The following is a 24,801-nucleotide window of genomic DNA, read 5'->3' as shown; positions in this document are numbered from 1 at the left end:
CATTTAATTCAATTCTGATGCTCTCTGCCTGAAGGTAGTATCAGATTCCACGAGTTATAGGCTCAGTCTCAGAAGACTGCTCCACTTCAGACACCAGTCAAATCCACGGGCTGTTCACCTGCTTCTGACCCACAGACTATAAAATCAGAGGCTCCCATGACCCCCCCCCCTCAGGTTCCATTAATGTGTTGGAGCTGCTCATAGAACTCAGAGAAATATTTACTTATGTTTACCAGTTTATTATAAAAGGGCATTGTGAAGGATACAGATGAATAGACGTGTGAAGCGATGCACAGGGCAGGGACTGGGAGAGTCTCAAATGTAGGAGCTTCTGTCCCCATGGGCTGGGGTGCACCCACCATGTGGATGCATTCACCAACAAGAAAGTTTGTCAGCTGTCATTGTTCAAGAGTTTTCATAGAGCTTAGTTTGCAGCCCCTTCCTTATTCCCTGATGTTGGTAGGTGCAGCTAATTGTTCCAACCCTTTGTCAGTGTGTTTTTCTAGTGACCTACCCCATCCTGAGACTACATAGGAGCCCAGACAGAGTCACCGTTAATCTTTTTGAGTTACTGTTTTCAGTTTTTTGGATAAATACCCAGAAGTAGAATTGCTGGATCATATGGTAATTCTATTTTTGATTTTTTTTTGAGGAACCTCCATACTGTTTTCCATAGTAGCTGCACCAATTTACATTTCCACCAAGAGTACACAGGGTTTCCTCGCCTCCATATCCTCAACAACACTTACTTCTTGTCTTCTTAGTGATAGCCATTTTAACGGGTGTCACGTGATATTTCATTGTGGCTTTGATCTGCATTTTCATGATGATTAGTGATGTTGAACATCTTCTTATGTATCTTTTGGCCATCTGTATGTTATCTTGTAAAAAATATTTATTAATATTCCCTGCCCATTTTTTAACTGGATTGTGATTTGCTATTGTAGGATTTCTTTACATAGTTTGGATACTAACTCCTGATTATCAGATATATTATTTGCAAATATCTTCTCCCATTTAGTAATGGGCCTTCTTGTTTTGTTGATAGTTTCCTTTGCACTTCAGAAGTTTTTTAGTTTGATATGGTCCCACTTGTTTATTTTTGCTTTTGTTGCCTTTGCTATTGGTATCAGATGCAAAAACTCATCAAGACCAATTTCAAGAATCTTACTTCCTGTGTTTTCTTCTAGGAGTTTAATGGTCTCAGGTCTTAAATTTAAGTCTTTAATCCACTTTGAATTGATTTTTTGTATATGATGTAAGGGAATGGTAATTTCATTCTTTTACATGTGGCCATCCATTTTCCCCTGTAGTGTTTATTGAAGAGAATGTCCCTTTCCCCATTTTATATTCTTGTCTACAGTATGTGCATAGGTTTATTTCTGGGTTCTGTATTCAGTTCCACTGATCTATTTATATAGTTTTATGCCAATAACATTCTGTTTTGACTACTGTAACATTGTAATATAGTTTCAAATCAGGGAGCATTTTTTTCTCTTTTTGCTGCTCTGATTGGGTGAGTTTCTCTGCCCTGACTTTGAGTATACTGCCATTTCTTCTGCTTCATTTAGTCTGCTTTTGAAATCCTCTAGTGTATTTTTTTTTTTACCTCTGTGACTTCTGTTTGGTACTTTCTTATATTTTTTATCTCTTTGTTGAAGTTGTATTGTGTTCACCCATTTTCCCCCAAGTTCATTGAGCATATAATACTTTGAACTCTTATCAGGTAAATTACTTATTTCCATTTTTTTGTTTTTTTATTTGGAACGTATTTCTCTTTGTCCTTGGCTCTCTGTATTGGTTTTTATGCATAAGATAAAACAGCCACCTCTCCCAGTCTTAAGGACTGGACCAGGAGATGAACCTTACCATTTAGCCTTGCCCTACCTCTTGATTATCTCTAAAATCGTTGTATTGTCAAAGGAGCCTATTATATTTTTAATAGCTCCCAGTACTTGAGGGTGTACCAGGATCTGAGAGGATCTCAGCCAGCACCTGGATTCAGGCTGATTAGAAGCCAGACCCTCAGGTAGCAGCTTTTAAAATATGCAAATATATATAGTCCATGGGGCTTCAAGTGTAAGCTCTGCTGGCCACCAGAGCCAAGTGATCTGGAGGTCTGGTCCCTGGGTAGAGTTGCAAAATTGGGGCCCCAGATGATTGTATAAACTTCTTTCTGGGAGATACTGGTGAGCTGGAGCAAGACTGAGAGAGTGTGCAGAGCTGGCATCCACCAGCCTGTGTTTCCTGGGAGTGCCTCCCTAGGCCCCTAGTTGTATGCCAAGCCAGAAGCCTTCTCTTCAAGCCAAAGCTTTCAGACAGGTTTATCGGACTCTTTCACAGGAAGACTAAGGGTATGTTTGATCTGCTGTCTGTGCAGTGACCTGGGGGTGGTAGCCTGCCAACAACTGTCTCATTGTTTTACAGTTGCATGGGACCCAGAAATGCAAGTGCTTGGCCTTCAGAGCCATGTAATCAATGGGCATGTCGTGGATGACAGCCACCAGAACTGGGGCACCAGACATAAAAACCAAGCACCATATGTGCATGAGAGCTTCCTTCCAAGAGATATTGGTGCTCTGGAATGTAACAGAGGGAGAACATGAAGAGAGCACCCACCACCCTTTGTCCCTAGAGCATATCCCAGTGGGTCCCTGGATGTGGGTTAAATTAGGTACCTGTGCCTCAAGCTGACACTTTAAGATTAGGAAATGAGACTCTTACATCTAAAATCTGGGTGCCTCTTCTGCTCCTGGGGTAGGTAAGTTCAAGCATATAAGCCGCTTTGGTTTTCAAAGCTAGATGTTTTGGGGGCTATTCTTTGAGATCCAGGGCTTAAAAGATGGACTGCTCAGTGTGGGGTTCAAACTCTCGCTCTTCAGGAAGAAGCTTTAGGTTGTGAGTTTTTTCCCCGTTACAGGTCTCTGTGTTGAGGTTTGGGTTTACAGTGAGATTGTGTCCCAGGCTTTCCTACTTGCTTCAGTATTGGTTTTTCGGATTTGCTTGATTTGTAGGAGTTATACAACTAAATTTTAGAATTTTTTTCTTGAGGAAATTATTCCATATTCCTGCAGATTTAGTGTGTTCATGGGAGGAGGTGATTTCAGCATCTTGCTATCTTGTCATCTTGAACCAGGGCCCAGATATTTATTACATTGAAAAAATTAATACTGCTCTCTGACTCAGTCCCAAGTACATGCTGCTGTACTACTTTTTTAAATCTATAGACTTGGTTTTTTCTATGTATTTATTTTTATATTTTAACATTTTTAGCCATTCTTCTATACATTTAACTATTTTCCTTTAAAATCTTTTAGAAAAGCAGTCATGACTTTCGCTTATATTTTTCCAGATAAAGTGAGAGGTACTATTCAAACAACTTGTCTTGACTACATTTTCTGGATTAAATGTTCTCCATTCCCTTTATAAATACAGTGGTTGATGCTATTGGAATGCTCAAAACTCAAAAAGAGACTTTCTCTTTACTTCTACTATGACTAGTTGAATTATATGTTTTCTAAAACATTTTCCTTTCTCATCAAAACTACACTTCTATGGGGGGGTCATATTTTATCAATTTATAGGATATTTAATTCAGTTATATGATTATAATAACAAGATTCTGTCTCTGTGCCATGACCATTGTTATTTAGAACCATTTGGGAATAATTTTATAGGTTTACCCCTAAAGTCTAACCTAATGTTTTTTTTTTCTGTCTTTCTCTTTAGCCTATACAGTAATCCAGGTGGGATGCCTCCTTATGCATCTCAGGGTTTCCCATTTCTTCCTCCATATCCCCCACAAGAAGCTAACAGGACTATCACTTCTTTGTCTGTTGCTGACACTATTTCTTCTTCAACAACAAGTTACACACCAGCCAAACCTGCTGCTCCTTCTTTTGGCATCCTTTCAAATCTGCCATTACCTGTTCCTACAACGGACACTTCAGCACCGGTGGGTATCTTCAGTTTTCTGTATTTTTGTATCCTTGAAAACTCATCTAATTGACATATATTTATTATATACCTTCCTGTGCCAGCCACTAAATAAGGAACAAAAGATAAAAAGATTAAAGCACATCTTCAACTCAAGTAATAAACTCAGAGGAGACCAACAAATTATCAAATAGTTGCAAATAAGAAACTTCCACTAGAGTAGTAGAGAGAATCTAGAGTTACGGTGAAGATAGTTGAGGAAGTGGTCAGTGCTCCCAGGAACTGAGGTAGACCTAGAAGGGATGCTTTCATAAAAAATGTGTTTCTGCTTTTTCACCACTTTATCCTTAGCCTCAAACCACACCTGATGCATATAGTAGGTGCTCACTTAAAATGAGGCAGATAAATTAATTTATTTGTTTATGTTCAAGGCCAGATTTTGATAGATGGTAATGAATTTGTCAGAATGAAAGGTGTTATATAAAACTTCCTATAAAGAGGCAGTAGTATTGACAGAATTTCAGAGGCATAAACCAAATTGCATTTTTGTTAAATTGCCTTTAATAGAGAGCTGCCTGTCATACAGGAAATAGGCAAAGGCATAAAAAGTGATCACGTAAGAGAAGTAGGTATCAGATTGTGGAGGATCTGCTCTCTACCATGCTAAGGGCTTCAGGTGTCTCATTGGTTTAAAAAACATTGTATGTTTTGCAAAAGAATGAAACTTGACCGCTCTCTCACACCATACACAAAGATAAACTCCAAATGGATGAAAGACCTCGATGTGACAGGAATCCATCAGAATCCTACAGGAGAACATAGGCAGCAACCTCTACGACATCGGCCACAGCAACCTTTTTCATGACACATCTCCAAAGGCAAGAGAAACAAAAGATAAAATGCACTTGGGGGACTTCATCAAGATAAAAAGCTTCTGCACAGCCAAGGAAACAGTCAAAAAAACTAAGAGGCAGCCCACGGAATGGGAGAATATATTTGCAAATGACGCTACAGGTAAAAGACTGGTATCCAAGATCTACAAAGACCTTCTCAAACTCAATACACAAGAAACAAATAAATCATAAAATGGGCAGAAGATATGAACAGACACGTTTCCAATGAAGACATACAAATGGCTAACAGACACATGAAAAAATGTTCAAAATCATTAGCCATCAGGGAAATTGAAATCAAAACCACATTAAGATACCACCTTAACTCCAGTTAGAATGGCAAAAATTGACAAGGCAAGAAACAACAATTGTTGGAGAGGATGTGGAGAAAGGGGATCCCTCCTACATTGTTGGTGGGAATGCAAGTTGGTACAGCCACTCTGGAAAACAGTGTGGAGGTCCCTTAAAGAGTTAAAAATTGAGCTACCCTATGATCCAGCCATTGCACTACTGGGTATCTACCCCAAAGATAACAGACGTAGTGAAGAGAAGGGCCATATGCACCCCAATGATCATAGCAGCATTGTCCACAATAGCTAAATCGTGGAAGGAGCCGAGATGCCCTTCAACAGATGATTGGATTAAGAAGCTGTGGTCCGGGGGCGCCTGGGTGGCACAGCAGTTAAGCGTCTGCCTTCGGCTCAGGGCGTGATCCCGGCGTTATGGGATCGAACCCCACATCGGGCTCCTCTGCTATGAGCCTGCTTCCTCCTCTCCCACTCCCCCTGCTTGTGTTCCCTCTCTCGCTGGCTGTCTCTGTCTCTGTCGAATAAATAAATAAAATCTTTAAAAAAAAAGAAGCTGTGGTCCGTATATACAATGGAATATTACTCAGCTATCAAAAAGAACAAGTTCTCAACATTTGCTGCAACATGGATGGCACTGGAGGAGATAATGCTAAGTGAAATAAGTCAAGCAGAGAAAGACAATTATCATATGGTTTCTCTCATCTGTGGAACATAACTAGGAAGATCGGCCGGAGAAGAAAGGGATAAAGAAAGGGGGTAATCAGAAGGGGGAATGAAGCATGAGAGACTGTGGACTCTGAGAAACAAACTGGGGGCTTCAGAGGGAAGGGGGTGGGGGAATGGGATAGGCTGGTGATGGGTAGAAGGAGGGCATGTATTGCATGGTGCACTGGGTGTTACATGCAACTAATGAATCATCGAGCTTTACATCAAAATCCAGGGATGTACTGTATGGTGACTAACATAATATAATAAAAAATATTTCTATAAAAAAACAAAACAAAACATTGTATGTTCTTTTTTTTTTTTTTTAAAGATTTTTTATTTATTTATTTGACAGAGATAGAGACAGCCAGCGAGAGAGGGAACACAGCAGGGGGAGTGGGAGAGGAAGAAGCAGGCTCATAGCGGAGGAGCCTGATGTGGGGCTCGATCCCGTAACGCCGGGATCACGCCCTGAGCCGAAGGCAGACGCTTAACCGCTGTGCCACCCAGGCGCCCCAAAACATTGTATGTTCTTAAATAAGCTAATGACTGTTGCCATGTGGAATGTTACTAAGAGACTAATACTTTATGAATAAAACGTATACAATGATTTTAAAACCTCCATTTTAGCCTTGAGTATCACCCAAGTAATACTCAAATATTGCAAACCTTATTATATCCAACTTTACTAATTTTAGTGTTTGTAATAATTTAGATTAGGCCCAAGTGGACCTTTTTTTCCAATACCTTTCATCATTGTATTAATGAATTTTATGAATCAATATTGTCAGTATCATGAACAATATTAATCACAATTCGTAGGATAAACAAAATTACAAGAGAACTTTTCAAGGATCCTCAATTTTAAAAAGTCATTTATAAAATAATGGATTACGTATTCCTTATCTACCCTACTGTCTTGTCTAACTTAGTTATGTAACTATATTCAGACTTTCAGCTTACTACATTTTTTATATTCGGTATCTTTTATATGAGGCAAATGTGTACATAAATATCAATGAAATCCACAGATAATTCTCTACATTTGTCACAGATACACTTAAGCGTTTTATTTAACAGTTATGTACTTGCCCAAGAAAGAAGTAAGGCAGGTACTCGCGTGAACCTCACCCAAAACAAAACAAAACAAAATTTAACCATCTGGGTATAAAGTACACTGAGAAAATTAGAGTAAAGAAAGAAGGAGAGAATAAGGACAATGTAAAGTGGAAAGATGAAGGTGATAATGAAACATTATGGGATGTGGTACATTAAAAATTATGTTTATAAGTAAATAAGAGCAGTCAGTAAGATGGCTGACACTTAATACCATTTCAAACTCTCTGTAGATAAGCCAGGATGGTTTCGGTTACAAGATGCCAGATGTACCTGATACGTTTCCAGAACTCTCAGAACTAAGGTAAAAAACTTGGGAGAGTAATGTCAGTATTCATTATCTATTTGACAATGATAAATACAACCAAATCATCATTTTCATACCCGTATTAAAGAGAGTTCTTAAATCCTCACTATTTCTATATTTTGGTTGTCTTATTGGGGAAGTTATGTAAATCAGTTCTATATCTTGTAGTTTGTATTTATTGAGTGACTTAGTATGTACCCAGGGATTTTTCTAGAGGCTGGAAATGATATAATAGTTACCAGGAAAACAATGTCGTTCATTCTTGAGGCTTACGTTATTGTGAAAATTATTTCTCAATACATCATCCCTGGCAATTTCAAATATTTTCTGGTTTAGACTTTTTCGTTGTTCCTTTTGTAAGTAGAACTTTGTACATAGAGGAACGCATGAATGTTCTCATAAAGCCATAGCATAGTGTCTTTACAGAGCCAAATTGTATTCAGACTAATGGCACATACGTTTGTAGTATTCAGGTTTAAAGTACTGTTTCATAGAACACTGCTTCTCTAAGGTGCTTCATGAAAAAATTGTTGTGGGGCCACTCAACTTTGGGAAGCATTGCTTCCTTTATACCACATTGAAGGTTTATATTACTCATAAGGCTGTTATTACTAAAACTTCTGAGTATAATTAAAAATTTTTTGTAATTCTTTTTGTCTCTGGGATATATCCCATGAGGGATATACAGCCAAATGCCCATTAGAAATTCTATAGGTTAAAAAAAAAAAAAATTTACCTTAATTGACCCAGTGTTTTATAATCATTTTTAGAAAGTAGTGATTCATTATTTTCTAATAATAGTCAATGAAGGTTTACAATATATCACATACATGTTAAGGTTTCTTATGCACTGTAATGTTTGCAGTAACCCCAGGAAGTAGGTACTGTTATTGTTCAGTGTTACAAAGGATTCTCTTTTTTTTTTTTCTTCCTCACTTTTTTTAAAAAAGAATTATTATTAAAATGTCACATGTTATATTATTATACATGTCACGTTATACACGTTATATTATACGTTTATTGAGGAAATGCGTTATTTGTCTGGTAGAATTTTCTATATCCTCTTTTTTGCCTGATTGCATTCTGGTAGTACAATTGAAGATGTTCCTTTCTTTCCTGTATTTCTTTCTCTTGGTGGCTGGATCTAGAGTTTTAATTAGATTTGTTTAGGTTCAGTTTTATCAAATCATTGAGCCGCACACTGTAAACCTACACAATGTTATATGTTATGTGTCAGTTATATCTCACTGCTGAAAAAAATGGGTTCAATTCTTTGGTCAAGAATACTTATGTCATAATTCCTATTACATCGTATAAGGCAGCAGTTATGTCTGGTTGTCCTATTTTTAGTGACATTAAGATTGAAACAGGTGAAATCGCTGAAATCATTGGCTATCCATTATTTCATTAAGGATTGCAAATGTGATTTTCTGCTGCCGGAATTAGCCAGAATTCTGTGAAGAAATTTCTATATCAACTATTTAGTTTTATTGAAATACACCACATATAGTAATGGAAAGATAAATCCTTGTTTTTTGTTTTTTGGTTTTTTTCAATTTTCAGAATAATGTGTTGATGCACAAACAAGCTCCAAAATTTCTGAGAGGCAGGGTTTTTTGTTTTTATTTTTGTAGTCGTTTCTGTGTTATTAAGAGCTCATAAATTTTTTAAAAATATATTTGATGTGTTTCAGTCTATTGCAGTCATTATTCTTTTTGATGCTTAAACAGTTCTATCTTGAGTCCCTAGCAAACTCTTCACATTGGCTTCTTTAAGCTTTCTGACAAAACAAAGATGCCATGGGCTCATCGTGAAATTTCTTTTCCCTGGCCTGAAGTAATTTCTCTGAAAGGCACTTGTTCTTTTTCAAAATTACAATACCGATATTATTACTATGATTACTGAGTTTAGGATAAGAGTTTGTTTCTGTTTTTTATACTTCTTTTGTGTTTTGATTATCACACCTGACATGTATATCCAAATACTGTTTTTTTTTAAAGTCTGAATAATATACTTCTCCAGATGACATGTAACTTAGAAAATAACCAATGTTCATTTATTTCCATTTACTCTGAATTGTAGAGACTTTTTTTAAAAATTTTTTTAAACCATATGCTTTTTTATGGATTGGTAGTCAAAACTAATAGATATGTTCAGAAAGGTTTAGCTTCCATTCCTATTCCACCCATCCAGTTCCCTCTTTTATCCTGTGGATATTGATTTTTGGTTTTGGTTTAGCCCTCCGTGATTGCTTTTCTTTAAATATTTTATGAATATCTGCACACACACATATCCATATACTTATCTTATTTTGACAGCCACACACCTGTTAGCTACATAGATACAGAGGTTGACGTTGTTGTGATTGTTCATGAACCCTAGTCTTAATAATACTATCCTGATTGGATGTTACTTTAAGACCACTTTATGTTCCACTGTGGTTGATGTTTTACTTGCTTTTAAGGTTATAATTTGCCTGTGTGTATGTGTGTGTGTAGATATATAAATGATAGTTCAAAAATTAGAGCCATATCACCTGAATAAAATGGAAAAATTGCGAATATCATCATGGAGAAAAACTAGTGACTGATGTTCATTAACTTTTCTGTTGTGTTTCTAGTGTGTCACAGCTTACAGATATGAATGAACAAGAGGAGATATTACTAGAACAGTTTCTGACTTTGCCCCAACTAAAACAGATTATTACTGACAAGGATGACTTAGTAAAAAGTATTGAAGAGCTAGCAAGTATGTCTTTCCTTACTTCTTAAATTTCCTAAGAAAAATATGGTGTTTACCTAGAAATAAACCAGAAATTTATCTTACAGGAAAAAATCTCCTTTTGGAGCCCAGCTTGGAAGCCAAAAGGCAAACTGTTTTAGATAAGGTGAGTTAGTTATGATTTTGAAGAAATCCATACAATTTAAAAATATAATAAAATAACATTTTTATTTTATCTTTTAGTATGAATTGCTTACACAGCTGAAATCTACTTTTGAAAAGAAGATGCAAAGGCAGCATGAACTCAGTGAGGTAAGTTGTTTAACTCTTTTCCTTTACCATAAGAATTTTTAATCTCAATATGTGTGATCTGCATCCTTACTTTCATTATTATCAGAAAGCACTTATTAGGTATCTGTCTTTATAAGGCTTGATACCTTTAAGTGAGATGGACAGCTCTCATTTATGGGGCATTATACATTATCTGTGCTCATGCAAGGGCGTATTTGGTTAAAGCAGAAAAACACAAAAAGCCCCATAAATAACTTAACTAGGAACTCTATTATAAATTCCAGTTTACCTCCTCTAATAAAATCTAACAAAAAACTTGAACTGTAATCTCACTTGTAAGCTTATATAAAAATATCTTAAATGAAAACTTGGAAAATTGAAAAATATATGAAAATTAAAAAGTTTAATTCAGCACAAATAATAGATTTTATGCTAGAAATCCAGTTAAATAAAAAATACAAACCACTTTATAAAATTCAACCCATATTTCTGAAAAATCTTTAAAAATGAAAAGGAATAGGAGACATAATCTTTATGTTATATCAATAACCAACATCATAATTAACAACATCCTCTTTCCTTTAAAATCAGCAATTTTGGAAAGTAAAGCCAATGTAATAAAACAAAAAATAGAAAATAAAACAACAACAAAAAAAATGACAAAGGAGAATATAAATTTATAATGGATTTCACATAATTTGATCATTCTTTAGAATTAAAGACATAAAAACTAATAGCTAACATTGAAAAATGATTATGCATCTTACACTGCACTACACTATTTTCATATATTGCCCATTAGTTCCACAAAATTCTAGGAGGTAGGCGATTTTCTTTTTTTTTTTTTAAATAATATAGATAAGCAGTCTGAGGCACGGGGATATTGAATAACTTACCTGAGGTCATATAAATAGAAAGTATCAGAGTCAGGAATCAAATGTAAGCAGTGGTCCCTCACTCTTAACCAGAAGAAAGTCTGAGAGAAGCAACTGAAATACTCTTAGCTGCACATTAGAGTTTAGTAGATGCTGAACAAGCTTTTCACAGTAGTCACATCATTCTTTATAAACTCTTAGTAAGTTAAGAATAGAAATTAATTCCTTCACTTGATAAAGAATATTAGAAACCAACAGCAAGCATCACAATTGCCAAATATTTCCAGGATCCCCTTAATATTAGGGATAAGACAGTAATGCCAGTGTTAGTCAGAGGAAAGAACAAGAAACTCAAAAAGAGAAATGTGAATGTCCAGCAGACATATGAGTATAACAGTTACTCTGTCTTCTGTGCCATTTATATAATTGCTGGAAATGGTTTTTGAAACACTTGAAAAACACACCTTGATTCCTACGCTTGTCTCTAGATGTGTTCACTCAGAATCTTTGGGAATGATGAAGCAGGCTTCTGTATAAAGTATGTAAACCACTTCACTGGACTGTTGGTACCATCAGTGCAGAAACATGCTGTATTTTATTCTTCCATATACCCAGTAACTGGTCCAGTGCTTGGCACATAGTAGGTGCTCAGTAAACATTCAGTGAATAAATAATGGAAACGTTTGAACAGATAGTCAGCCTTTCAGTAATAATAATAATAAAAATTTGCATCATTCTTGTGAGCCAAACTTGTAAAGATAGATGACCAGGGTTGGCAAGGGTGATGAGAAAATGGTTCATCCCTGTTCATTTCTGTGTGTGAGTTGCCACCTCACACCCACTAGCATGACTACTATTAAAAATAGCGTTGGGGTGCCTGGGTGGCTCAGTCAGTTAAGGGTCTGACTCTTGATCTCAGCTCAGGTCTTGCTTTCAGGGTCGTGAGTTGAAGCCCCATGTTGGGCCCCATGCTGGGCATGGAGCCTACTTAAAAAAGCAAATTAAAAAATAAAAATAGTCTTAGTTCTTATATTTAGGTCTTCAATCCACTTTGAGTTAGTTTTTATTTACTTTTTTATTTTTTGAGTGAGTTTTTGTATGTGTGGTAGGATAAAGGTCCAACTTCATCCTGCATGTGAGTATCCAGTTTTCCCTGCACCGTTTGCCAGAGACTGTCTTTTCCCCATTGAATGGTCTTAGCACACTTTTTGAAAATATTTTTGACCATGTATGTGAGGGTATATTTCTAGGCTAGGTCTTTCATTCATCTACATGTCTCTTCTTATGCCGGTACATTTGTTGTTTTGATTGCTGTAACTTTGTAGTAAGTTTTGAAATCAGGAAGTATGCAACTTTGTTCTTCCTTTTTAAGATTGTTGTGGCTGTTTGGGGTCACTTGAGATTCCATATGAATTTTAGAATGGGTTTTTCTTTTTCTGCAAAAAAACCTGATTTTGATAGAAACAGCATTGACTCTGTAGATCACTTTGGGTAGTATTGTCATCTTAACAATATCCAATCCGTGCACGTGAGATGTCTTTCCACTTATGTCTTCTTCAGTTTTTTCAGCAGTGTTTGTACAGGTCTTTTGCCTGTTTGGTCAGATTTAATCCCATCACTTTTGCCATATTCTGTTCATTAGAAGGGAGTCACTATGTCCAGCCCACACTTAAGAGGTAGGGATGATAGGGGTCCTCTTAGAGGGTGCCTACCGCAATGACCTAATTCCTAAATCCCCGGGAAAAGACATTGATTGGCTCAGCTTCCCTCATTCAAGGGTTTGTAGCGAATGGATTGGGTTATTTTGTGTTTGGTATCTACCCCTATATCCAAAAGCTGAGGACCTGGGTGGTAGCAGTTTTCCTCAAGAAAGAGGCTGTGTAAGGCATATAATACTTGCTCCTCCCTACCCCTGTCTCATTTCCTTTGCCTCTAAGGAGTTTTTCTGAGCAGTGTGAACTAAATGAGTACTTGATTTTCTTTTTCAGAGCTGTAGTGCGAGTGCCCTACAGGCAAGATTGAAAGTAGCTGCACATGAAGCTGAGGAAGAATCGGATAATATTGCTGAAGATTTCTTAGAGGGAAAAACTGAAATAGATGATTTCCTCAGTAGCTTCATGGAAAAGAGAACTGTATGTAATACTCTTCAGTTGAGGACACGTGACAGTGTTATATGAAATTACTTAAGTATATTCATGAGTAAAAAATACTTTAGCACGTTAGTGAGCTGGAATTGTGAGTGCCATGAGAGGAAACTGAAAAGCCTCTATTCTTTAAGAATGATAGCACTATCTTACTATCCTTTTGTACTAAAGCTAGTAAATCAGCCTAAGTCTGGTCTTAATAGTTATAGGAATGTACAACTTCTTATGTTCAACAAGCTATTTAAAAAGGGAATAATCCATAAATAATTATTTTAAAATCTGTAAATAGTATTGAGAACATTCTGCAGTAGTTTCTGTTCTGTTCTGATTTCCATTATATTTAAAGAAAAATTAAGAAAGTCTACTTAACAATATCTTGCCCTTCGATAGAGTTTTAAATATTTACCTAATTTCTCTGAAACATCACATTTGAAAAGTAACCTTTTGTTAATAAACTTTGTAAAATGTGTGTTATGTATATGCTTATCCTGTTAAGGAAAGTGGGCAGATTTTATTATCCCCATTTTCGATGAGGTAAAATTGAAGTTTAGGGACATTAAAGACTGTGGTTATAGCATTAGTAAGGTGTTGATTTCTGGTTCATTCTTCTGTGGTGCTGTGTAACTGTACCTTGAGTTTTTCATTTATTAAGCTTCCTGGTTAACAACAGTAGGATTTTGTTTTTATATTTTTAAAACACAAATGTTTGAAACTCCACAATCTGAGAATTGATATAAAGGGTCAAGGTTTGTTTTATCATTCTGGGAGTTGACAGGCAAAGGTTATTTTCCAAATACAATTCAGCATTTGCAGGGGTGGGGCTTCTTAAATTCTGAACTACCTTAAACATTCAAAAGTTAAAAATGTCAACAGGTTAAAGGATTCTTACTTTGAATTCTGTCCTAATGTAAGAAGCAGTAGGTAAATCATTGGAGGAGTGACTGGTATTTTAAATCATTTATCTTCTAGATCTGCCACTGTAGAAGAGCCAAGGAAGAGAAACTTCAACAAGCAATAGCAATGCACAGCCAATTTCATGCCCCGCTATAGGTAAATTGTCTTCCAGAAGGTTTGAGTCGGAAGGCTACTGCATGACTATTCTTTAGCAGGTCTTTTTACCAGTGTCTGTTTCGTCAGCTTTAAGCATAATTCTGTCATAGCTTCTGTGTTAGATGACATATAAAATGCTTTGTATTATACATTAAGCATGATTATATACATTAGCATTTAACCAGTGGAAATCTTTTGGATATTTTCTCACCATGATGTTGGCTTAAATGAAATGTTTTTTTCAGTGTTGGATAGCTGCTTCTGTAGAATCATAAGCTATAATTCGTCCCTGTCTCTTAGGTGATATATGGTGTATATACCATTTCACTTAGTTGACATATTTCTCACTAGTCTCCTTTGTCATTTCTTCCTTTAAAATGAACTTCCTGTCAACTTCCAGTCTCACACCAGGATTATTCCAGTAATTGTTTTGCCAGTCCCTGAATGTAGTGTTTCTCCTTCCTACACAGCACTGACAGAACGATCTTCCTCAAATACCACCCTGTGGTATAATTCTCTGCTGCAGAACTTACGATGAGACCTTAGCAATTGCAGATCACTGTTAAATTTCTCTGTGGTTTTAAGCCTTCTACAATCTGGCATAAATTTGAGAGCACCCACTTCAATTTTCCATTTTCCCCTTAAGTTCTCCATTTCATGTTCTTTCTCCTATCACTGTATCTCTGGTCACGCTCTTATCTGATGTCTAGACACTCTTCCTTTTCTTCTCCGTCTATGCAGTTTTAGGAGTGATTTGGTTGTGAAAACTAGTTCCCACTCCCAACAAATTTAAGTAAAGGCTTATTGAACAATGCAGAGGTACTTTATAGAGCCAAAATGCACTAAGGACAGCTCAGTCGCTGAGAGTGAAAATAAGACAGGAGGCCATAATAACTTCTTTTCACACCCTTGCCAAGGCTGCTTGTTTCTCATTTCTGGGTCTCTGTTCTTTCCTGCCTCTCACTCTCTTGTGCTTCCTGACTTGCTCTTCACAGCGCCTTTCTCTGCTGCACTCGCACATGCTCCACAATTGTTGCCTGCAGGCCTGATCACATATGACAGTTAAGTAGCCGGTGGAGACTAACAAGGGTTTCACTGCAAAATCCCCAGGAAAGAGACTGGCCCAACAGCAGTTCGGCCTGGACATTAGGGGGCTGAAGGAGTGGACTCTGAGAAGGGAGCATTTACAAATGGCGGGAGTTTCTCATCTCTATCTCAGATTCCTCTTCCCCTTCCCTTAATCTAGTTGTACATAACATTAGTGCCAACACTAAATTGTTTTCTTGTTTTGCAAATCATACTGTCAATCCCCTAGGGTAAGGGTTGATTTTTAATATCAAGGTTTAAGAAGAAAGTAGGCACTGAGTAATTATTTATATGAACATGCTAGAATTCCTTCCCTGCCTCTTTTCCCCTGGTAGTCAAATTATATTCTTATAGGTAGATCTTAATTGGAAGAGAATGTAAAGAGATGAAAATTTATCATCTTAAGTTAAATCTTAGTGTTTTTTATGTTCTTTTCTTTTCAGATTTTCCTGAAAACATAAACTGCCAAGACAGAAATGACACAAGACTAAGCACATTTTTACGTATGATTTGCAAATTGGCATTTCATCACAGTGGCTGAATTTATAGATATCCTGTATAGATCGTTTAGAGAACTGAGACTGCTTTTGTACAGATTAGAATGACTGCTGTGGTCTTTGCTTTGAGAAGTTTTTCTGCACGATTTGCACTATAAATGTTTATTTATTGTTGATCAGTCCTATCATATTTAAATTCCACTGCTGTTCCTCCGTTATTATTAATTACCTATGCATGTAATTTTAGCTAGTATCAGTATTTTATAAAATTGCTTCATTTAAATTTATATTTTTAATTTGAAACTGCCTCATTTCTTTATCAAAAATGGTTTGTTTAGATATTTTTCCTCTCAGTCTTTTTGAAAAATTACTATTTTCAGCTGTAGAAAGCCTTATTTTTCCTTCTTTCCAGATGATGAAACTTTCAAAAAACATTTGTTTTTAAATATTCACAGTGTCAGGAAATACCAAACCTACTAATGTGCCATCTCAAGAAAGTAACTTTTAATACACAGTGTATCAAGAGAATACATCAGCTGCTCATATATTATTTAATTTTTAAAATTAAGGATGCATTTAAGAAGCAATACAGTTAAATAATTCTTTTACCTAATAGAAAAAAATTGCCTTCCACTTCATCTAGTCCAACATAAACTTTCATACTAATTTTTTTATAAAAGTATCTGATAAGCTTATGATTGGATAATGATATACTTTCTAAATTCCTAATGTTAAAAACAATCTTTTTGTTAATAAATAGTAAATCTAGACACACAAGTCAATGAATTTTTTTGACCTTTACTGTGAGTTAGTTTTTCATAAGAGAACAGCTTTAGTAATAAAATTAATATTTAACTTTTAGGCAGTCTAGTTTTTAATTAATTTTATTGAATTTGCTCTTTAAATTGTACTATGTTCAGCAGTTTGCTTCTAACAGTGTTGGAGAATGAACACATTTTGTGGGTAGCTGTAAAAGCTAATAAAGGAGAAAATCTGTAGCTATATGTATCTGAGGCTTCATAAGGTTGTGTCTAAATCACAAAACAGCATAATGCATATTTTTGTTTAAATTTCCATCCCAATACGTATTGTTATTCCAAATGCCAGCATATGGTACTACAGGTTTTTTGGTTTTTCTTATTCTTTTTCTTTCTGTACACGTTCTTGGCAATAGAACTTTAGGAAAAACAAAATTATTTTCTTAGACTTGAAAAATAATAATCTGTCTTTGTGGAAGAGCAAGTATTCATATGGACTATAAATATATAATTGGAATAAAGATACTGACTTTCATAATTGCCTGTCTCACTGGCACTGTGCTAAGGGCATGCTGTTTAATCTTCAAAATGACCAGACATGATTTTTATGGATTTGTAAATGAAATAACCCGAGGTAAGTGTTTTAAATTTGTGGCAGTCTTCTGGGTATTCAGAAACCTTTCCGTATAAGAAGACCAGCAGGACTTCTAATTTTCCCAGCAGTCACTGCAATGGAGGACATAATAGCCCCAGTCTATTGCAAATAATCAGTAGCTTTCGTATAAACTGTGTAGAACCTATAACAAGAGAAGAGCAGATCACAGCCATTTTAAAGGGACATTAATTCATTTGATCTGCTAATTTTATTTAACACCTATTCAGAGTAAGACACAGTGGAAATGCTGTACAGTAACTCAAATATGGTTTAGGTGCTTAGGTGCTCATCTGCCTTCCCCTCCACACAAAAACAAACAAACCCCCCCAAACAAACAAAAAACCCACATTTTCTTACACAGTAAATTTCCTCTATGTAATCACGTAGTGCATCTCAGTATTGTTTAAACCAAACTGTCCTGGTTTCATTCTATACCAGTTAACATAGCTTCTTCCTCTTTCCAAAATTAATTTATTAGGCAACTTCCTTACAACCCAGTCATTAAAAAAGAGGACTTTGATCATGAATATCTGCATTAACCAACAGACAATTTAGTTCAGATATAGGTTGTATAAGTTGTCCAAGACAGAAAAAAAAGTCTTCATTTGAATAATTCTCTGTGAATTTTGGTTTCTATTGCAGTAGAAAAAGTAAATGAGTTTTTGGGTAATATTATGGCTGTGTCTAAAAAGTGGTCATTTGGAGAAGTGCCATGGGGAGAAAAACGCCTGCCAAGGCAGAGGTTCTGATTTTACTTTAACATGTGAGAGAAGGCCAGATGGAAATCAGAAAATAGAGGAAAGCTTAGGAGTTACTATTCAGAGTAGAGGTTTGTCATGGGTAGAAATTTAAACACTAATATCTCAAATCGAAGAAAGTTGTCTAAATAAATGGGATATACAGTAAAGATACCTGTTTCAAAGTTGGAAACAAGAGTAGGAAATTTATATTGGAATAGAGGCTGTTTGACAGGAAAGTTTGATCATAAATTACATTTGCTTAAGTTGAAGGAATTTCAGTGAAAACTGGAATTCATTTTTAGGGGAAGAAGGTAAACTTTTTGATCTTAAAGAATAAAACCATATCCCAAGGTTTCCCCTATCCTCACCTAACTTTATTTTTTAAAAAGTTCCTTTGTTGATTGCTGAATCATGGTCAAAGTTTTATTTACCTACTTCAAATCGTTAAATTTTCCCGAGTATCACTAAATAACAAGTCACTTGAGCTTTAAATGTTACTAGTTGGGAAGTAGTCTGCCTTGAGTCAGTTTTATATTAGTTTATTACCTATGCTTTAAAACAGGTGCCATAAATAAAATACTTCCTGATTGATGTTCGATTTAAAATGAAAATGTGCTATTAGAGATTTTAGTCTTTTGGATTGGCCATGCTCTTTCAAGACCCTGTGAAAGCATAGTAAAGTTTTAATATGCAGTAAATGTAACTTTTTATATAAATATCAGTGTTAGATTAACTTCTAATATGTAGTGTAAATGAACATATGTATAAATTATAGTATCTTGTAAAATGGGGAGGCTGAAAAAAGAGTTTATGTGTCTGATGTGAAAGACATCACATTAAAGACATTTTAAAATATCAAATATTTATACTATTTGTGTTTCAAAATAAATGCATAATTTTGTTTCATATATGTACTGTGTCATTTTTTAAATAATTTTTATTTCTCTGTTTTTGTAGATATAAACTGCCAAATGGAAGAAGTTAAAATCTCATCCTCAGTATCAGGCAAAGAAGTTTCTAAGAGTTGATAACTACAGGAATGGCATGTAGTAAGTTGTGTTATAAAAATGCAAAATCCATTACAACTATATCCTATTTCAAGTATCATTAATAAGGTATTACTGTATACACTAAATTGCAGAAAATGAACAAATATTCCTCAGTAGAGTATGCTTAAATTTTATATTCTAAAAGAATTACACTTGTTTTATTTATATTAACAGAGTACTTTTATATTACACATCCCTAATATACTAGAGTTCTGTTTTTAAGTGATTAACACATAAATGATTACAGTTGACTTTTGAACAGTATGGAGGTTAGGGGCGCCTACTTCCTGCACAGACAAAAATCTATGTACAATTTTTAACTCCTCAAAAATTTAGTCACTAGTAGCCTGCTGTTGCCTAGAAGCCTTATTGATAACATAAACAATTGGTTACCACATATTTTGTTATACATATAATTATACTGTATTCTTATAATAAAGTAAGCTAGAGAAAAAATGTTAAAATCATAAGAGAAAATACATTTATACTACTGTACTTTATTGAAAAATAAACTTCAAACTGATATTGTCCAAGGGTCAACTGAATACGGTGTTATTTTATTAAATATGTTGCTGTACCCCTTCCAAACCTTTCATACTGGACATTTCAGCAATGTAGCTTTCTTAACCTTTCTCTGTTTCTCAGTTTTATTGGTACATAGTAGATATACATCACTGTATAAGTTTAAGCTATGTAGCATAATGGTTTGACCTATATACATTGTGAAATGATTACCACAGTAAGTTGACTTAGCATCCATCATCTCATCTACAGTAGATAAACTAAAAAGAAAAAGCAAAAGTTGTTTTCCTTGTGATGAGAATTATTAGGATTAACTCTTAACTTTCATGTGTACACTCATGCTGTATGTTACAACCCTAGTACTCTTATATTTCGTAACTGGAAGGTTGTACGTTTTCATCACCTTTTTCCAGTTCCCCTTCCCTACACCCTTACCTCTGGTAACCATAAATCTGATCTCTTTTCCTATGAGTTGTTTTGTTTTTTGTTTTAGATTCCACATATGAGAGAGATCATACAATTTTTGTTTTTCTCTGACTTATTTCACTTAGCAGAATAATGCCCTCAGGGTCCATTCATGTTGTCACAAGTGGCAGGTTATCCTTGTTCTTTATTGCTGAATAATATTCCATTGTGTATATACTCAGCCTCTTTATTCATCCATCAATGGGCAGTTAGTTTGTTTCCATGTCTTGGCCACTGTAAATAATGCTATGAACATGGGGGTGCAGATACCTTTTAGAGTTACCTGTTTTTGTTTCTTTTGGATATATTCCCCAAAATTGAATTGCTGGATCATACAGCAGTTCAGTTTTGTTTTGTTTTGTTTTATTTTCAAGGACAATTTGTACTTTTCTTAATTGAAGATAATTGACAAGCAATATTGTATAAGTTTCAATATTGTATAAGTTTGTACATAGTGATTTGTTTATATGTATTATGAAGTGATCACTAGTAAGTCTAGTTACCATCTGTCATTATACAAAGTTGTTACAATATTACTATATTCCTTATGCTGTACATTACATCTGGTTTTATTTTATAATTGGAAGATTGTATCTCTTAATCCCCATCACCTATTTTGTCTATCCCCCCTTCCCTCTCTGCAGCCATCAGTTTGTTCTCTGTATCTATGAGTCTGTTCCTGTATTGTTTTTTTGTTCATTTTTTTTTGCTCTTTAGATTACACGTATAACCAAAATCATACAGTATTAGTTTTTTTCTATTTCACTTAGGATAATACCCTCTAGGTTTATCCTACTTGTCACAAATGACAGGATTTCACTCTTTTATGGCTAATAGTCCACTGTATGTGTATATCTGTATACACACACACACACACACACACACACACACACACCACTTCTTTAATCCTTTCATATATCATGATATTTAGGTTGCTTCAGTATCTTTGCTAATATAAATGATAAAGGGGTGCGTAGGTCTTTTCCAATTAGTGTTTTTGTTTTCTTCAGATAAATACCTAGAAGTGGAATGGCTGAATCTTATGGTAGATCCATTTTTAATTTTTTTGAGTAAATGTCATACTGTTTTCCATAGCAATTTACCTTCCCACCGGCAGTTCACCAGGGTTCCCTTTTCTCCACATCCTCACCAATATGTTATTGCGTGTCTTTTTGATAATAGCCATTCTGAAAGATACAAGGTGATATTTCAGTGTGGTCTTGATTTGCATTTCACCATGGTTGCTGATGTTAAGATCTTTCCATGCCTATTAATCACCTTTTTGTCTTCTGTGGAAAAATGTCTTTTCAGGTCCTCTACCCATTTTTTAATCAAAATTGTTAATTTTTTTGATATTGGGTTGGATGAGTTTTTTATATATTTTGCATATTAACCCTTAATCAGATATGTCATTTGCAAATATCTTCTCCCATTCAGTAGGTTGCCTTTTTGTTCTGTTGATGGTTTCCTTTGCTGTGCAAAAGCTTTTTAGTTTAATGTAGTCCTGTTTATTTTTGCTTATGCTGTCCTTTAAAAAGATAGATCCAAAAAAAAAAAAAAAGTTGCTAAAACCAATATCAGAGAGCTTACTGCCTATGTTTTCTTCCAGTTTTGTGGATCCATATTGTACATATAAGTCTTTAGTACTTTTTGATTTTATCTTTGTGTATGGTATAAGAAAGTGGCCTGGTTTCGTTCTTTTGCATGTAGCTGTCCAGTTTTCTCATCACCATTTATTAAAGAGACTGTCTTTTCTCCATTTTATGTTCTTGCCAACTCTTTCAAAGATGAATTGATCACATAAGTGTAAGTTTATTTCTGGGCTCTCTGTTCTGTTTCATTGCGTGTTTTTGTGCCATTACCGTATTGTTTTGATTATATATCTTTGTAGTGTGGTTTGATATCCTGGAGCATGAAACCTCCAGCTTTGTTCTGTCTCATGATAGCTTTGGCTATTTGGTGTCTTTTATGATTCCATACAAATTTTAGGGTTATTTGTATCTAGTTCTTTGAAAAATACTATTGGTATTTTGATAGGGATTGCTCTGAATCTGTATATCACTTTGTGTGGTAAGGACATTTTAACAATATTAATTCTTCCAATCCATGAGCATGGCATGTTTTTCCATTTATTTGTGTCATCTTCAGTTTCTTTCATCAATGTCTTATAGTTTTCTGTACAGCAGTCTTTCACCTCCGTGGTAATATTTATTCCTAAGTATTTTATCCTTGCTGATACAATTGTCTTTGGAATTGTTTTCTTATTTTCTCTTTCTGATAGTACTATATAGAAATTCTAAATATAGAAAGAGATTTCTGTTTATTTTGTAGCCTGCAACTTTACTAAATTCCTTTATTTTAATATTTTTTTTTCTAGTATTTTTTGGTGGAGGCTTTAGGGTCTTCTATATATGGTATCATGGCATCTGCAAATAGTGACAGTTTTACTTCCAAATTTGGATACCTTTTATTTCTTTTTCTTACCTAATTGCTGTGGCTAGTTCTTCCAGTACTATGTTAAATAAAAGTGGTGAGAATAGACATCCTTGTCTTGCTGCTACTCCTAGAAGAAAAGCTTTCAGGTTTCCAATGTTGCATATGATGTTAGCTGTGAGTTTGTCATATGTGGCCTTAATACTTTGAGGTACATTTTCACTATACCCACTTTATTGAGACTTGATCATAAACGGATGTTGAACTTTGTCAGATGCTTTTTATGGATCTATTGAGATGATCATACGATCCTTATCCTTTGTTTTGTTGGATGTGGTTTATCACGTTAATTGATTTGCAGATGTTGAACCGTCCTTGCATCCCCAGAGTAAGTTCGACTTGATTGTGGTGGATGATCCTTTCGGTTTATTGTTGAATTCATTTTGCTATTATATTGTTGAGAATTTTTGCATCTGTGTTCATCAGGGATATTGGCCTGTGACTTATTTGTTGTTTGTTTGTTTCTAGTTTAGGTATCAGGGTAATGCTGGCCTTGTAGATAAGCATAGGAAGCATTTATTCCTCTTCATTTTTTTGAAATAGTACGAGGATAGGTATTAATTCTACATATTTGAGAGAATTCACCAGTGAAGCCATCTGGTTTTGGACTTTTGTTTGATGGGAGCTTTTTTGATTACTGATTAGTTTCATTACTAGTAATTGTTCTGTTCAGATTTTCTTTCTTTTTTTTTTAATATTTTTTTATTATATTAGTCACCATACAGTACATCCCTGGTTTTTGATGTAAAGTTTGATGATTCATTAGTTGCGTATAACACCCAGTGCACCATGCAATACTTGCCCTCCCCACCACCCATCACCAGCCTATCCCATTCCCCCACTCCCCTCCCCTCTGAAGCCCTCAGTTTGTTTCTCAGAGTCCATAGTCTCTCATGCTTCGTTCCCCCTTCTGATCACCCCCCCTTTCTTTATCCCTTTCTTCTCCTGCTGATCTTCCTAGTTCTTATGTTCCATAGATGAGAGAAACCATATGATAATTGTCTTTCTCTGCTTGACTTATTTCACTTAGCATTATCTCCTCCAGTGCCGTCCATTGTTGCAGCAAATGTTGAGAAATCGTTCTTTTTGATAGCTGAGTAATATTCCATTGTATATATGGACCACAACTTCTTAATCCAGTCATCTGTTGAAGGGCATCTCAGCTCCTTCCACGATTTAGCTATTGTGGACAATGCTGCTATGAACATTGGGGTGCATATGGCCCTTCTCTTCAGTATGTCTGTATCTTTGAGGTGAATACCCAGTAATGCAATTGCTGAATCATAGGGTAGCTCAATTTTTAACTTTTTAAGGGACCTCCACACTGTTTTCCAAAGTGGCAGTACCAACTTGCATTCCCACCAACAGTGTAAGACGGTTCCTCTTTCTCCATATCCTCTCCAACATTTGTTGTTTCTTGCCTTGTTAATTTTTGCCATTCTAACTGGCTTAAGGTGGTATCTCAATATAATTTTGATTTGAATTTCCCTGATGGCTAATGATTTTGAACATTTTTTTCATGTGTCTGTTAGCCATTTGTATGTCTTCTAGGGTAGCTCAATTTTTAACTTTTTAAGGGACCTCCACACTGTTTTCCAAAGTGGCAGTACCAACTTGCATTCCCACTTCTTTGTAGATCTTGGATACCAGTCTTTTATCTGTAGTGTCATTTGCAAATATCTTCTCCCATTCCGTGGACTGCCTCTTAGTCTTAAGATCAGGAACACGACAAGGATGCCCACTTTCACCATTATTACTCAACATAGTACTAGAAGTCCTTGCAACAGCAGTCAGACAACAAAAAGGGATAAAAGGTATTCAAATTGGCAAAGAAGAAGTCAAACTGTCTCTTTTTGCAGATGACATGATACTCTATATGGAAAACCCAAAAGACTCCCCCCCCCCCAAATTACTAGAACTTATAGAGCAATTCAGTAATGTGGCAGGATACAAAATCAATGCTCAGAAATCAGTTGCTTTTTATATTCTCTATTTCATTCTTCCTCTCTTCCCTTGTGTTGGTGACTTTCTTTAGTGTTACCCTTGGATTCCTTTTCTTTTGCTGTGTATGTATTACAGGTTTTTTGTTTGTTGTTACAAGAAGGTTCATATATAACAACCTATGTGTATAACAGTCTTTTTTAAGTTGGTGGTTGCTTAAGTTAGAACGCATTCTAAAAATAATACATT

General features: G+C 35.3%; 2 protein-coding genes across 3 annotated transcripts in view; one reads left to right on the top strand and one right to left on the bottom strand.

Annotated features, from left to right (window-relative positions):
- Nucleotides 1-19,676, top strand: part of VPS37A (VPS37A subunit of ESCRT-I) — a 48,473-nt gene extending 28,797 nt beyond the window's left edge. The window contains exons 5-13 of one of the 2 annotated variants that reach the window (XR_004621957.1): nt 3,730-3,955; nt 7,192-7,262; nt 9,886-10,013; nt 10,094-10,152; nt 10,230-10,298; nt 13,141-13,284; nt 14,266-14,346; nt 15,876-17,321; nt 19,040-19,676. Coding sequence is in view for 1 of the 2 variants with exons in the window: in XM_002923793.4 (XP_002923839.1) it covers nt 3,730-3,955; nt 7,192-7,262; nt 9,886-10,013; nt 10,094-10,152; nt 10,230-10,298; nt 13,141-13,284; nt 14,266-14,346 (778 nt within the window). In the remaining variant the exon portion in view is untranslated. Of the gene's footprint in view, nt 1-3,729; nt 3,956-7,191; nt 7,263-9,885; nt 10,014-10,093; nt 10,153-10,229; nt 10,299-13,140; nt 13,285-14,265; nt 14,347-15,875 lie in introns of both variants that reach the window. The other variant, XM_002923793.4, reaches the window with a different exon arrangement.
- MTMR7 (myotubularin related protein 7) overlaps nt 19,047-24,801 on the bottom strand; it is a 115,506-nt gene continuing 109,751 nt past the window's right edge. The window contains exon 15 of the mRNA XM_034647665.1: nt 19,047-19,131. The gene's annotated coding sequence lies outside the window, so the exon portion shown is untranslated. The remainder of the gene's footprint in view (nt 19,132-24,801) is intronic.

This window comes from Ailuropoda melanoleuca, chromosome 18, assembly GCF_002007445.2.
Source record: "Ailuropoda melanoleuca isolate Jingjing chromosome 18, ASM200744v2, whole genome shotgun sequence".
NCBI lineage: Eukaryota > Metazoa > Chordata > Mammalia > Carnivora > Ursidae > Ailuropoda > Ailuropoda melanoleuca.
The sequence above is the reverse complement of the archived record's forward strand: the minus strand, read 5'-3'. Positions and strand labels throughout refer to the sequence as shown.